The 15787-nt window shown below is 44.7% G+C and overlaps 1 protein-coding gene across 1 annotated transcript in view; it reads left to right on the forward strand.

The window, feature by feature from the left end:
* Positions 1–15787, forward strand: part of PHKB (phosphorylase kinase regulatory subunit beta) — a 1466493-nt gene that overhangs the window by 1316447 nt on the left and 134259 nt on the right. Inside the window, exon 24 of the mRNA XM_085637773.1 lies at positions 5470–5527. Coding sequence (XP_085493899.1) covers positions 5470–5527 — 58 coding nt within the window. The remainder of the gene's footprint in view (positions 1–5469; positions 5528–15787) is intronic.

Genomic DNA, 15787 nt, shown 5'->3' on the forward strand with positions numbered 1-15787 from the left:
CGGCATCTGCCATATTATATATTGCAAGCATGGTCATTGACATTTAGTTTACATATAATCGAGATAGAGTATACAGAACAAAACAACATAAACTTATTGTCCCCCCCCCCTTTGCACTGTTCCACTGCTGTGTCTCTTTTGCCACCACATCGCCCACTCCAACAAATGATTCTCATAGCTATATAATTGGTCCCTCACTCGATGACCCCCCCTTCCCCATGGTAGTCCAAATCTTGGGGTGGTTTTGCGGGCATCCCCTGGCCTTAAATATTGGTATCTCCAATCCCATGCAGCAAGTCAGCAGCATGACTTTGGAAGCCCCCCCCCCGTCCACAGAAACTGGCCCAACGCCACATTGACCTGGCGAAACCAAGTGGGAAGAATCCGGTATGGATGGTTCTGCAATTGGTAGAGCAAGCGCGGCAACGATACCATTTTAAAGATAGCCGACCTACCATAAATGGAGAGGGGCATGTGTGACCAAGTTTTTATCTTCTCCCATACCTGCGCCCATATCCGAGCAATATTTCTGTCCCATGCTACGCGCGGTGCATCCCACATGAAGACTCCTAGGTACTTTACTCCCTCCGTTGTTACCTGTACCGCTGATGCCCAGGTCCCCAATCCAGCCAACCCCCCCAATACCCATAAGGTAGACTTACGGGGATTCATAAATAGGCCCGATGACTTCCCAAAGATTTGCATATTACGGAGCAATCTCGGCCCCATGCTGTTGATGTCCATTAAGAAGAATAAAACATCTTCAGCATATAGTGCAATGCACTCTGAGAGGCTGTGAGCCCACTCAAAGCCCTTTACCTGTGCATCCTGCCGCACCCATACCGCCAAGGGCTCCATTGCTAAGTCAAACCAATACGGTGACAAGTGGCACCCCTGGCGGGTGCCCTTTCCAATTGGAAATGCGTAGGAGGTGGACCCTGAAACTCGTACAGATGCTGTAAGATATGTATACAGCAACTTTAAGTATGACCAGAATCGTGGGCCAATATTGAGGCGGTCTAGTAGTGTGAATAGGTACATCTAACTGAGGGAATCAAACGCCCTATCCATATCTGCCAGCAACAGGGCGGCCTGTTCCCCGACTTCTTACATGAAGGCTATGGCAATGTGTGCACATCGGATATTATGGCGCGTAGCTCTCTGATGCATTAAGCCCGTCTGATCGGGGTGGATCAGGTTTGTTATATGGGACTGGAGGCAATTAGCCAACGCTTTGGCCAAGATTTTGGCCTCAACGTTCAAAAGCGTAATGGGGCATTATGATGCATGTTGTTCCGGAGGTCGGCCGGGTTTATGAAAGACGACCACCTCAGCGTGTCTCCATTCTTGTGGAAGGCGACCCTGGTGCCTTGCCTCGTCTACTACCCTGAGAAAACAGGGCCTCAATTTGGAGAAGTATTTTTTTTTTATTTGCACGGGAATCTATTAGGACCTGGAGCCTTACTAGAATTCAAATCCCCCAGTGCCATGCAAGCTCTTCCGTGGTGAGTGGGGCATCAAGGTCCTTCCTCGCCTCATCTGAAAGGGCCCGGGTTGGTAGGTCGTCTATGAAGCATTGTATCGTGCCTTCCTGCAGGAGTTCCTTAGGGATGTATAGCTCTGCGAAATAGCTTGCGAAACTCTCTGCTATTAAGGAGGGTTCACTGAGAGTCCTTCCATTTGGGCCCGGTATACTAGGGAGAACCTGGGGGTGCAAGGCCCCTTGACACAATCTACGCAGAAGTTTACTGGACTTGTCGCCCCATTGATAAATTCTGCTACGGGATGCCAGCCATGCCAGAAAGGCCTCATCCATCAGAATATTCGCTTTAGTTTGCTGTGCCAGAAACAGCTGACGGCACAGAAGGCCCCCTGCCTCCCCCTTACTACACTGCTCAAGTTCTATCATTTGGGCCTCATATCTCAGAAGCGATTCCCGATGGAGTTTATGCGCCGCCGTGCAATAGGAAATGTCAACTCCCGATAGAGTTGGCTTTATGGTCTCCCACAGGATTTTGCCTGTGCTACCGATTCCACAATAATGTCTAAGTATTGCTCTATTGCCTGCTTCATATGCGCCCGATATTTCTCATCTTGCAAGTGCCAGGGGGAGAGACGCCAACAAAAGGCCTGTTTCTCGGGGCCTATCTGTAACATAAAGACCACCGGGGTGTGATCCGACAAACCCCTGTGGAGGATCTCAACAGCCCTCGCCCTACTGGCGACACCTGAAGGTATGAATATATAATCTAGGCGGGAGTAGGAGTCATGCGTCGTCGAGAGATAAGTGTAACCCTGTTCCTCCCGCCTCTACGGATCTGTCCAGCCCAACACCGTCACCAGGGGGTTCAGTTTAGTGACTTGGTGAGCATTAGAGTAGCCCCCAGCTCTCCATCTATCTCTAGCCAGATCCGTCACATCGTTCCAGTCCCCCCCCCCTCATCGTAACGCTAATCCTTCCGGTATGTTAGACCACAGGGTCATAAGGCGCTCAACTAGGGCCCACGACAGTGGCGGGGTGGCATACACACAACCCAACACCACCAGTTCCTCGTATATGGAGCCCATAATGAAGATGTATCTCCCCTGAGTGTCTGTCCATGTCTTAACGTGTTTGTATGGGAGCTTACGATTGCGACCCCCCCGAAACCCCCTAGTGAAGCCGGAGTGGAACACTTCAATGTAGCCATATCTGAGAAGACACAATGCTTTAGTTCCCATTAGATGCGTCTCCTGGAGCATCAGGATGTCTGCATAATAACGTTTGGCTTGCTGGAGTATAGCCCCTCTTTTTACTTTGTCAGGCGCCCCTCTGATGTTCCAACTCACTATTCGAAGGTTGGCCACGTGGCCAACACCTTATCTATCGGGACCGCCACTGGTAGACCCGGAAACTCTAGTATGTGGGACGATTATCATCCATTATGGGAGTAGTGGCCATGTAGGGCAGTGATGCAGCGCAAATAAACAACATATGTTCTCCAACTTCCCCCCTCCCCCATACATCAAAACTGCTGAAGTATCTGCGGAGGTGGCTTGCGGACCCCAACGGAAGCTCCTCGCCTGCCCCCGCTAATGGTTTCCCAATAACCAGCCCATATTCAACGGGCGTTCCCCTCGACTATCGAAAGTCTAACAAAGGCACTAGCCTCCCCCTCTCGCCTCATCGGCCTAGGCATGCATTTTTCAGCTGTGTTTTGGTCATGATACATATCATACACCCTTGCTTTCGCCATATTGTGTGACTAGTGGGTGTGGTTTCCATTGACTTGTCAAAATGCTTTCTTTCCTACCTACGAATTTCTCTCTTTTGACTTTCTGTGACACCATGGTGTCTACACACTATGCACCACCACAAGCCACAGAGGGTGATGACATCCAGTCAGGCAGCGCACGCACACACCCACATGCATTATTATAATTTTTTTTATCTTGAAGTCTCACTGTTTCTACGTTCCCTATTTGTGCTCACACTTCTCCTCTACCATGGGAGGTTACAAATGAAGACATGGGGGTACTAAGGAGGGACTAACAAGCCTATTAACGAATCAGAAGCCAGCATTTACAAAGGACAATGACACAAGCCAATGAAAAATATGGGCTGAAAGTGGGCAGAGCTTCAAGTCCATACTCCAAAACACCATGCCTCGCAGAGCAGCGTATGCGCTGCCCAGGCTCAACCTAAAAATGAAGCAAGTAGCTTCAGCAAATCCAAGCTGGCGGGACTCGCCTTTTTAAAAGCGAGATCTATTGGTTTTGCCAACTCGTGTTTCCATTTTCTTTTTAGACTTTACTCTGAGTTTATAGTGATTCCACCCACCTTGTTGTTTCTTTGCTTATATGCTGTACTTGGACCGGCATTACGACCCCAAACCATAGATAAAAACACCCACTCCAGGAGGTAGGGTCTATCAGACCTTATTTTATAAACCTGATGAACAGTTGCACACAATCAATAGCTTTATCTTCCACAAGGTAAACATAAGACTTGTAAAAAGTCACTAACACTAGTAGTCTTTACTCTGCATGCAGTCACTATTTCTATTTTTTATGAAAACCAATAATCAAGATGTCTTGCAATGTGTATGCAACACTTGGCTCCTTAGCAACTTAGTTCCCTGTTTCTCACTGCGAGTGGCGTATTGGTGTTTATTTTTTTTTTTTTGTGACTAGATTCCTTCTGGTTCATGGATTAATAGACAGTATTTTGAGTGAACTAAAGTAGAGTGATGGAGAGTGTTGGTGTCACTAACCTATCGTACACCATTATATGTACTTGTAAAGTGTATGTTCACCCCTTTGGTCGTCTTGGTGCTCAATAACAGATGTTTGTTGTTAGCCAACTCAATGGTTCCCATTTTTAGTGAAGGATGAAAGGCTGAGTAGAACTGCTGGGACTTGAGCATCTGCATTAGTCCACTCAGGCATCAGGGGCTGCCCTTCAGACTACACATTTGACATTAGTTTGAGTACCCTTGAACTGGTTGGGGAATGATAATTCTGTCTGTCCTGGTTTGGGGTGAATCGTTTGGAAGATTATAAGGTAAATTACTGAATTCCACACCAACATTCTCCTCCTTACCTGCTAGAAATGCACCCACAAATGTCAACGTTCATTTGTGCATCTAAAATATCATGCGGCTGCGTTATCATGCCTTTTTACTTTCTTTTGCCAATGCTGTACAGCATGGTCAGTAGGTCCAACAGCAAGACCTGTTGGCTTTGCCAGCGCATGTTAAGTTTGCTGTGCAGGTTACAGCAGGCTGCGTGGAGTCACCAACACCATCTGTGGCCTTCATATTAGATACATATATTTTAATGTAGTGGCTAATTTGAAAAGCTATGAGCCTTTGCCATAGTACAGAGAACCAACACATTCTTATTGAGAGAACAATAAAAGCCTAAGTAAAAAAGAAAACAGTATGGGGGGGGGGGGGGGTTCTGGGGGAGAAGCCTCCTGTAAATATAAGTAAAAAGAAATTCGTTTGTATGTCTAGTGAAGGAAAATTACAGTCTCCTATTAACAAAAGAGCCAACGTAAGCCTGCTTGATGAGCAACCTCGTGTGCAAATAATTGTCAAAAAATCCCACAAGTTTAAAAAAATAATAATAATAATTTGTAGGAAAAAGTGAATGTCATTTAATCTGTGAAAAACACATGTAATAATATTTGCATTAAGGAACCAGCAATGTGAAGAAATTTGCCTTCTTGTGATATGTGTGTCCTGAAAATGACCTAGAGGGAAGGGTACTTAGAAATTCTGATACACCCACACACCCCCATACATGGAGTTTTATGGTAAGTATGAGCAGCTGAGTAATAGACTATTTGGGTTTTACAGTTTGCAAACCTCAGACTCCCATTTTGCAGCTTCAGGGCTTCATCTCAAGTTGCTTTTACAGGCGCAGAACGGTCTTTTTTTCTTCAATTTGCTTTTAATGCCAACATTCCTTACATCCTAAATCCAGGTACTGTTCTTGATCATATTGAAAGGATCTACAGAAGAGCCGGCAGCAAAAAACTCTGGTATGATCACTCTCTTTTCATTATCATGATTTATGTTGATTTTCCTCTAAGATAGAGAAGCTCTTGCCAAGGAATTATTAATGCCTCTCAAAGGAAGCAGAAAGGCGCCTAAACCCCCTTGCGGGTCATCTCAGAGCTGTGTGGGTTATTCCCTTTACGCCGGCGGAAGAGTGATGCTTGCTGCAGCGCTTTGTCGGTTTTACCTCAACGTGCAGGCTTCAACCATCGTTTTACGCGGACTCTTGGCCGCTTGATGGGTAAGCCATCTTGTTACATTGTATTTATTGGCTATTTGGGGACTCACTCAAACATTGTCTTGTGGCGCAGTATTGTAGCATGGATGCCATGAGCAGGAAAATGCCCCCTTTCTCTGCTATAGGGGTGGTAAAATACAGTCCTACCAGGGTTTAGCGGGACCCTCAGAACTCTAAATCCCAGTCCCACTGCACCTGCTGCACCAGTGGTAGCTACACCCCTGTTCTGGCCACACTTAGTGCCCCATCAATTACAAAATTAACGCATACTTTCCCTCATTAATTTCGTTCCCCTGATTCTTAATTGTTTTTCCTCTTCCGTTTTTTAGGAGTGTGGAAGAACCTACCTAGATTCTATCGGCTGAAAAAACTGTGAGAGTTGAGCTGGCGCAGCAGCCAAGTCTCATTCCCTTTTTTTATTTTTCCACCCTTGATTGAAAAATGTTTTTCTTTCCCTCCACTTCCCTCCCGCCCCACCCTACACAGAGCCCGCAGCATAGCCTGATAAAATTGATACAAGGTCTGTCTCATTTTATGATGATGGTGAAAGTGAAAAAGTTATATTAAGCTTATATAAATATGTAACTGAAACAACCTTTTTTGTGTACAGCGCTCTCATACCTTTGGGTCATGTGAGCGCTTTATAAAACTCTTTGAATAAATTAATAAATTTACCAAGTGGTCCGAACAAATGGTACATGCAAATCGTGCATGCATACACTAAAGCTAGTGAAACTCGAAATTCGATTTGGTTTTAGGCGGGAAACCCCAGACCTGTACGTTCATTCCCTGTTCCATGATTTTTAACTTGTATTGCGCAGTATTGGGTGGATTTACCGCATGTTAGAGTAAATTTGCATGCAATCAATCCACCCCAGTACTGTGCAACTCCTAATTGGATTGGTGAAACATGCAGCAGTACATGGGGGGGAAATGGTGCCCCTTAAAATCTCTGCCTTGTGATATTACAAATTGCCCTAAAATCTGTGAAAACCAGATGAAGGTAATTGGGAGCAATGTGGGAATGGGTGGGATGCTTTTGGAATCATGTCTACCTATAGATACATGCCTTTAATGGCAATGGAAAGTGATGCAAACACTGCAGTGGTGTTTCCCTTAGAAGTACTGTCCATGGTTTCTGGGGATGGAGTGGTGAGGTTTACAGAGAGATGCCTGGAGGAAGTTGGGTCCTTGGAAAGGGAGGTGGAGAGTGATGGATTTCACCTTTATATAAGGGCAAAACTCAGTGTTCCTTCCCACATGCCTCTACGAAACAAGTGGAATGACCTAAAGAAAGAAGGGCGGAAAGCAAGAACCACTGAGTATTTGCTCGGGAAACTAGAAATATGCCTCACCGTACTCTAGAGGGAGAGTTCAAAGAAGGACTAGGAAAATAATCCAGTATTTTCCATGAAGTGAAGCCAACTGCAGTTCTGCCTTTGGTGAAAATAAATGTAATATGGATGTTAAGTATACTACAGTGCATCTGTATTTTTAGAAAGCTACTTAAGTGTCTCTTGGCAGAAAAACAAATACTTGTCTGAGGCAAGCTACTTCCCCAATGACAGAGCACTAAGGGCGACAAGTACTGAACTGTATCAGCTGTCACAGCAACGATCCAAAGGGCCTTATAGAAGAGCGGGTATTATGCCTGGGTAAACACAGTGTTGGGCACTGAAACTCATGTGTTTTATGCCAATCAGTTTGCCTGGGTTGAAAACCCACAATGCCTAAAGCTCACCCATCCATACAGTCAGAAGTAGAAGTAAGGGGAATCCAAGATTTGAGGCAATAAACAATAAGTGATAGAAGGAATAATTGAATTAATCTCAGTCACTGGCAATCACTGAGGACTGCATTCCACTCCATTGTTTTACCCACTATGCCACTCCAGTCAGAGACTTGCCATATGGAAATATGTCTTCATCCTGCTCCAGTGGGAACTGCCATTCAGTGTACTCAGTAGGGCAACCCAACACGGTTTTGGCCTGCTAAAGCCTCCTCAGTGAGATATGTCTTGAATCCTGTTGCATAGTGAGCGTAGGACTCATATCAGAGCATGTCCGTCACACTTAGGATGCCAACTGCAGCAAACAACAAGTTGAAGGATAGAATGTTTGACTTAATCTCAGCCACTGGTGATTCCGGCCACAGTAGACAGAGATTTGCCATCTGCAAACCAGATCTTTTCCAGCTCCTGTAGGAGCTGTCCAGCCTGAACTGCTGGGCCAGGCCCTTCCAAACAGGATCACTAACAACCCCATACCGCTTTTGGCATTCTTAGGCCGCGTCAGTGAGGTATATCTTGATTCCTGGTGGTGTTTGAGAAATACCTCCTTTACTGTACCGTTGCTGATGATATTAAAATGCATAAGCCTAGCTGAGTGATAATTCCTTCTGTGTGCAGGAGTTCAGCAAAGCAGAATTTGTCATGTCTTTTTTTTTTGTGATGCGATGTGAGTTGTACAGCCAGTTAAATTGCTGTGAATTGGTTTAGATTATATTCATCATCCGGAGTTACTAATGATCATTTCTTTCAGTCATGGTCTCCTTTTATAAAATATGATTGTTTTTCAATGCGCTGACATTACGATTCAGCCATTTAGCTTTTGTTACACTTCTGTATATTGTGTATAATGACCTACCAAGTCACATTCAGAGCCCTAAATGTTCCCTTTGAGGTCATCTGTAACTTTGAAAATGTAAATGGCTGGGCACAGCTAGGACCAAGAAGGAAGGTGGATGTCTGAACCTTAATAAATAATTGACAGACAATTTTTTAGGATCCTCGACTTAGTTGACACAGGGGGCAGTGTGCACGAAAGTGGATTCAGCTTTCATTAGCCATAGTGAGATAGTATTTATGGCTTGAGACTGAAGACTTAATCATGGACCTTGGAGCAGAGTTTGCAAGTGGTATTTTTTTTTTACATAAAAGTACATTTATTATTTTTTCCGCAGGTCATTCTTCCTGCAAACTTGGGACAAGCTGGAGAAAAATCCCAGTCTTTCCATAGTTGTGTTGCATTTCCAAGTTGTTGTTCAATACTTGAATTGAGTTAATGCATGTCTGTTTTATCCCCTGGATTGTGTTGTTTTCCTGTGCATGATAATGTCATAGTGTAGTGGTGCTCCCGAATAACCCTTCTGCTGGAAGGTCCAACAGTGAAGTCATTATTCGCAAAGCAACAAAAAAAGATGAATGTGGCGAAGCAGAATCATTACATTCCCTGCTTCACGTGGCTTGTCATTTAGGAAAGGCATTCTAGCTTAAAATTATGAATCAATAAAACATCAGGCGCAATGATTACAGGCCGATTCTGTGTGTTCATAGCAAAGGGTCTGAAAACCCTCAGATAGAAGTCGGCTCTAGTTTCGCGTCTCGATGAAGGTCTTAAAGGAGCAGTACTGTCTAAATTCAAACAGGATTGGAGTTTTCTGCATACATGAGCTCTTTTTTTTTTTTGTAAACAAATTTTATTAGTCAAATGTACAATCAGCGGAGCTCTGTACCCCAGAAGCATCCGTAGCATCCATGAACCAAATTCTGACTGACCATTTTTCCATATTATAACAAAAAAAAAATACAGAGGGCCATGCATATGAAATAAAGCCCAATTGAACAAATCCCCCCCAAACCCCTCCCACCACCCCAGACCCCATCGCACGACCAGTCCAGTAACATCAGCAGGTATGATCAGAGCTGCAGCTCTACTCTCGCCATGACACATGTCCATTCGACACCATGCCATCCAATGCGCATGTGTTACATGCCCCTTCCAGACAAGAGAGGAGAATACCACCAGCCATTCAAACTTATTCTGAGATAGGTTCTAGATCTAATCCCCTGTAGTCCGCCCAGCGCTTCCAGATTTTGTAATGTTTGCGCGGGCAGCCGCGTGCCAGGAAAATGGGGGCCTCTAGACCCATACAGAAATCTAATTCTGCCTTCCACACCGAAACGGAGGGTGCGGCCGTCGCCTTCCAGGCCCTTGCAATGTCACGTTTGGCAATGGTAAGACCCAGGAGCATCAAATGGCGTTTGTAAACATTGCCCCCTATATCATCCATGACATGCAGTAGTACTAATTTAGGAGACCGAGGGAGATCCCAGCCGAGGACCTCCGAGAGGCACGCCAAAACACCCCGCCAAAACCTAGACAACGCTGTACATTCCCATATGTTATGCAGCAGAGTCCCCTCATCGCGCAGGCAGCGAAGGCAGTTCGGAGACTCCACCAGGCCCGCCCTATACAGTCTGACCCTAGTGAAATATACTCTATGCAGGTATTTAAACTGAATCAGGCGAAGGCTCACAGCAATGGCCGCTCCCCGTGGGGAGGCTGTTGTAATCTACTTATGGTTGGATTGTGGAATCCCTGTTGTCTGGGTGATAGAATGTGAATGTTCTGGTGAGACAGGCATTCAGGCTGAGAGACGCTGGGAAGAGGAGTTGGTTAATGTTGGTGGTTGCGATAATAAAGCCTACTTCTGGATCTCAAGTTGTGTACAGGCTTTTAATACTGGCGACGAGTTGTGCTTGATTGGGGACAAGCGGCAACCATCAATTCCCCTGCGAACCCGCATGATTGGATGGATTGGATTTTAACGATGAAACTATGGCTTTGAGATTGTGAAAATCTCACAGAATTGGACTTGGATTTGGTGATTCTCGGTCACCCGGATCTTGGATTTTGAGATTTCTGGACACTTGTGAAAAAAATACTCTTTCGTTGTGTTGAAGACAAAAGTAAGGTAAAGGAGTAACCGTCACGCTTACTTTCAAACTGGATCCTGCACGCTCTGCTCTGCTCGCGGAGAACCGAATCCTGAGTTTCTTGGAAGCTGAGTGACTGCTTGTGACATCACACGCAGCGCGTCACATGCATCACGTTATCCTACGCGGCGGCCATTTTGCCTTGGGATATGAGAATGATCTTATGTGGCGGCCATTTTGAATTGGGATATTAAGAAGATCACTCGTGTTTCAGTTTTAAGCCTTGCTGTTGATCTCTCGGTGACAGCGACGCGTGACTCTGGGCTTTGAAGACTATAACTACTCGTTCATGGTGAGGAATTCTTGTTTTGATTTGTTTTATTCTTTTCTCTCACGTTTTTTTTTTTTAAAAAAAAAGAAGGAAGAGAACAAAGTCATTTTCTTGACATTGCATTTTAGTTTGTTTTGAGACATTGACAATTTTTAGCGTCATGGCAACGGCTTCTAGTATGTCACAACCTCCTGCTTTTCTGTCAGAAAAAGGAGAACCTATTCTTCCTTGGAAGAGGTGGAGGAATTTGTTTGATTCATATTTGGTGGCTATTGGGGGCGAGAAATTTTCAGCTACAAGGAAACAAGCTATATTACTACACAATTTAGGAGTTGAAGGCAGGAACACCTACGATAGCATGGACCCCATCATCATTGGAGGTGGTGATGGGGAACCTACAGATGTATATGAGATGTCTATGACTATGCTTGAGCGTTATTTTGGTCCACGGATAAACGTTGTTTTAGAACGTCACAGGTTTTTCACCAGGGTTCAAGGTCAAACAGAACGTGTGGGAACTTATATTGCTTCACTGAAAACGTTAGCACGCACGTGCGAATTTGGGGAGTTGTCTGACTCTCTAGTGAGGGACCAATTAGTCAGATACACGAACAGTTCAAGGGTACAAGGTAAACTGTTGTCCAAGAATCCATCGTTAACAGAGGCTATTGCGATTGTTGAGGGTGTTGAAAATACCTCCTCGTGGGTGAAGGAAATAAGGAAGAATCGCGATGATAATGACCAAGGGAATAGTGAAGGTGTAAAGAAAAACCAAGAAAGTGTCCATTCCATGTTGGAGCGTGATGTTGAGGATGAGTCATTTGAAAGTATTGCCAAAGTGTCTTCAGGGTCAAGAGTTTAAGCGGTTGCAAAGAACACTCAATCTCGTGTGGCTTTTAAAGATACTCAACAATCTAGTGAACGAGATCCTCGACAACAGCGTTCCTTTGACCGTGAAAAAAGTAACAGTGACAAACAGAAGATGAGATGCTACAGATGTGGAAGTTTCTCCCATTCGTCAAACTTTCCAAATTGTTATGCAAGGGAATGTGTGTGTATGAATTGTGGAGTAAAGGGGCATTATGCTAGAGTTTGCAAGTCGGCCAAAAAGGATCGCAACATGGGAAATTCCTCGGACAATATTCATACAGTGGTCATTTCAAGTATTTCGGAAGAAGAGAATAAGGTGGATTCGGACAAGATTACTATGCCATTTTGTAACATTATGGTGAATAGTGATGAATTTACCGTTTTGGCTGACTCGGGGTCTCCTTTCACGTTGATTGGAAATAAGATATGGGATGAGGTAGTTGGATTGGAGAATGTAAAGCTTCAATCTCCAGACATTTCACCTTTCAGTTATGGAGGTACAAGGGTGGATATTCTGGGATACATAACTGCAAAAATTGTGTTCAAACAGAAAGAGACCATAGGGAAGGTTTATGTGGCTGTGAGAGGTGATAATTTGTTGGGTTGGAGACATCAGCGTGATTTAGGCATAATTCTTAATCCTAGTGCTACCAACCCAGAAGACCAGGTTATGTTGATGGAGGAGATACGTATGGGCTCAGCTGGTAAGATATTAGCTGTAGATGGAGTGAGTGTGGAAAGGTATATTGAAGATTATCCTGAGGTATTTACTGATTCTCTGGGTTGTCTGAAAGGGTTTGAGCATCGGATAATCCTGAAGGATTCAGCCAAGCCGTATGTGCATAAGGTACGGAGGGTGCCAAATTTAATGGTTGAACCGTTAAAGCAGGAACTTGAGAGGTTACTCAAACTAGGAGTGATTGAAGAGATAGAGGCTTCGGAGTGGTTGTCTCCGGTGGTTTTAGCACCCAAGGATGGAGGATTGGCGGTGAGGATGTGTGTTGACTTGCGTGGGTTGAATGAGTGGATTTGGGTGGATCGCCAACCTCTTCCAAATATTTCAGAATGTTTAAGTTTATTGAAGGGGGCTAAAATATTTAGTGTTCTGGATTTATCGTCCGCTTATCATCAAGTGAGACTTCACAAGGACTCCAGACATCGGACGTCCTTTGTCACTCCTTTGGGGGCGTATCGATTTTTGAGGATGCCGTTTGGTTTGGCTTCGGCTGCAGCTTGTTTTCAAAGGATCATGAAGACGGTACTTGGGGATCTTCCCAATGTCTTGTTTTTTCAAGATGATATATTGGTTTATGGGAAGGGTGAGGGTGAGCATGAGACAGTTTTAAGATCTGTTTTGGGTAAATTGAGGGAGAGAGGTCTCACTCTTAGAAAGGATAAGTGCCGTATTGGTCTGGAGTCTGTAACCTATCTAGGACATGTCATTTCGGGGAAGGGTATACAGCCCAAGGTGCAGCTTGCAGAGAGTATAATTGGTGCTCCAGCACCTCAGGACAAGGAACAGGTTAGGTCTTTTCTAGGAATGGCCGAATTTTATTCCAAATTTGTAAAAGGGTTTGCTGGAGTGGTAGAGCCGATCAGAGTGCTCTTAAAAAAAGGATCACTGTTTGTTTGGACGCCAGATTGTGAGAAGGCTTTTAATTTGGTTAAGTCTGAGATTGGGAGGATGCCAACGCTGGGTCATTTTGACACCAGATTAAAGACTGTTCTCACAACTGATGCCAGTCTCAAGGGTCTGGGGGCTGTACTTTCTCAGGTTGTTGATGGGGAAGAAAAGGTAGTAGCTTTTGCTTCTAGGGCCCTTAGGGATGCGGAGATTAATTATTCTTGCATTGAAAGGGAGGCGTTAAGTGTGTATTGGGCGATACAGCATTTTAAATTTTACTTATGGGGAATTCCTTTTATGGTAAAATCAGATCATCGTCCCCTTGTACAAATTTATTCTGATCGTCACAGTGAGGATTGGGTGGAGGCCAAAGCCTCCACCCAATCCTCCTCCTCAAGTGTGCCCACGTCCTCCTCCCAAGCCGCACGAAGACGCTGCAATGATGGGGAGCAGTGTGTTACTAGGGACTGGTAGATCCTCGATATCTTGTTGTCCTGCAGGTCCCCCATAAAAATGTTTGCCTTCACTGGACTGAAGTCCGCCACCTCCGCCAGGCCCACCAAACTAGGGGAAAGTGCATGCCGGAACTGCAGATATTTTAAAAATTGGGTGCGCGGCATGTGGAATTCCTTTTGCAAGTCCTGGAACGACTTCAGGATAGATCCCCTCAGGACATCTCCCAAAGTAGAGATCCCAATCGCATCCCAGTCATGGAAGCCCGGCAAGGCCGCCAACTGCGGCAGGCGCCCATTTTGCCAAAGCGGCGTCTCACACGTCAGACGATTCCACCAGCCCATCCGCCGCAACGCCTGTCTCCAGACCTGAAACACCAGCCGCGTCACATTCGGCAAGGCACGCCGCAGGGGCGCAGAATAAAATACATGAGCTCTTTTAGTAAGATTTTAGTAACACGCTTGTGCTGGCATGCTTTTTCAAGCAAAAGTATAACCTAGTTTTAACACATGGACTGTGTGTTGTATAAATGCCAAAACCCCAAAATAAGAGGATTGCTTGGATTAATATGTGTGACTATGTTAGCAGGGTGCCAGTCTTTAGTCTGGTATACATTTTCCATTTAGGAATTCAATATTTGGGATGTGCCAGGCTTTCCCTGTATCATAATCCAGTAGCCAGTATGCTATACCCAAACCTATAGCAATTGGAGGTACAAGAAGTGAGGATCTTTTAGTGATTTAAAATATTCATAAATATGCATCTGTCACCATGAAATTGTGTAAAATGGAAGTACGGATAGATTTTGATTTGGTCAACTTCTGACTATGAATGTGATCACAGCCAGATTGAAGAATACAGCCTACGTCTGTGTGGGATCCATACAGCAGGAACCTAGTGGCAAAGCCAATGGGACTGGGTCCAAAAAAGAGGTTTGTAAGAGGGCGTACCGGCAGGGCACACTACAGAACTGTGCCAATAGACACCAGTGCCAAGGAGTTACCTCTTTCCCATCACACTTTGTCATAGGTCAGTTTGTGGGGGTCAGTTTAGCTTCCGCTTGTGTCCAGCAAATCAACTGACAGCATGCAGAAGTGGTAGATTGTTGGTGAGCAGTAAAACAAATAATCGCATCGGGGTAGGGCACAAGAAATGGTGCCAATGGTCAGAAATGGGGTGCTGCTTATCGGGACCATGTTGTAATTTTGTAATAGAAAAGTTTACTATTAGTTGGGCCGTGAGCACCCCTAAAACCTGCTAATAGGACAGTTGATGTACTGAAGTAGCCATTCTTCCCTAGCAGTAAATTAATCCCGCTGTACGATTTCAGAAACCTATGGTGGAAGTACTGCTGTCCTCAGTCGAGTTGTCTGACTTCTCTAACCATGAAAGTATACCAATGTCTGTCAATCTTGTATTTTTCTCCTATGACTGTCATGGCTGCCTCAGGTTGGTGGTACGCCACACAGCTGCGATCACCCAGAAATGTGCTTCTTCCATAGCCCCACATATTACCACTTTGCTGGTACATGGGAAGCAGGTAACGTGCCCAGCTGTCCATCCTGGTGAATGTGTGATGTGTGTCCGCCTTCCTGCTTGTAGCTATCGCTGTGTGAAAAAGCTTTGCACTTGGTTTTGCACATATGCTTACATTGAAGTTGTCATCAGTCATCAAGTATATTTTCTGTTGATGAGGTGAAAAAATTATTCTCCTCTGTTAAACTGCATTATTGTTATGAGTTTACGTGCAAGTCAATATAGTTTGACTTTGTAGAAATTATAATGTATTAGAAAAAGAAAGGAACAAGCTGTGTAAAATCTAGATTTTAACCCCCCACCTGGATAATTAAAAAGTGGCATTTAGTAGCTTGGGGTTCAATCAATCACATGTAGTTTAGTGGAGCTTTCTTTTTTAAGTAGTATTTTTGCAGGATCTCAAAGAGTCTTGATAGCATGCAGTCCCTAGAGCCCTTTTCAGAAGCTCTTCATGGAGTTCCTTTTTCAGTTGATG

The sequence above is a fragment of the Triturus cristatus genome, chromosome 12 (assembly GCF_964204655.1).
Source record: "Triturus cristatus chromosome 12, aTriCri1.1, whole genome shotgun sequence".
NCBI lineage: Eukaryota > Metazoa > Chordata > Amphibia > Caudata > Salamandridae > Triturus > Triturus cristatus.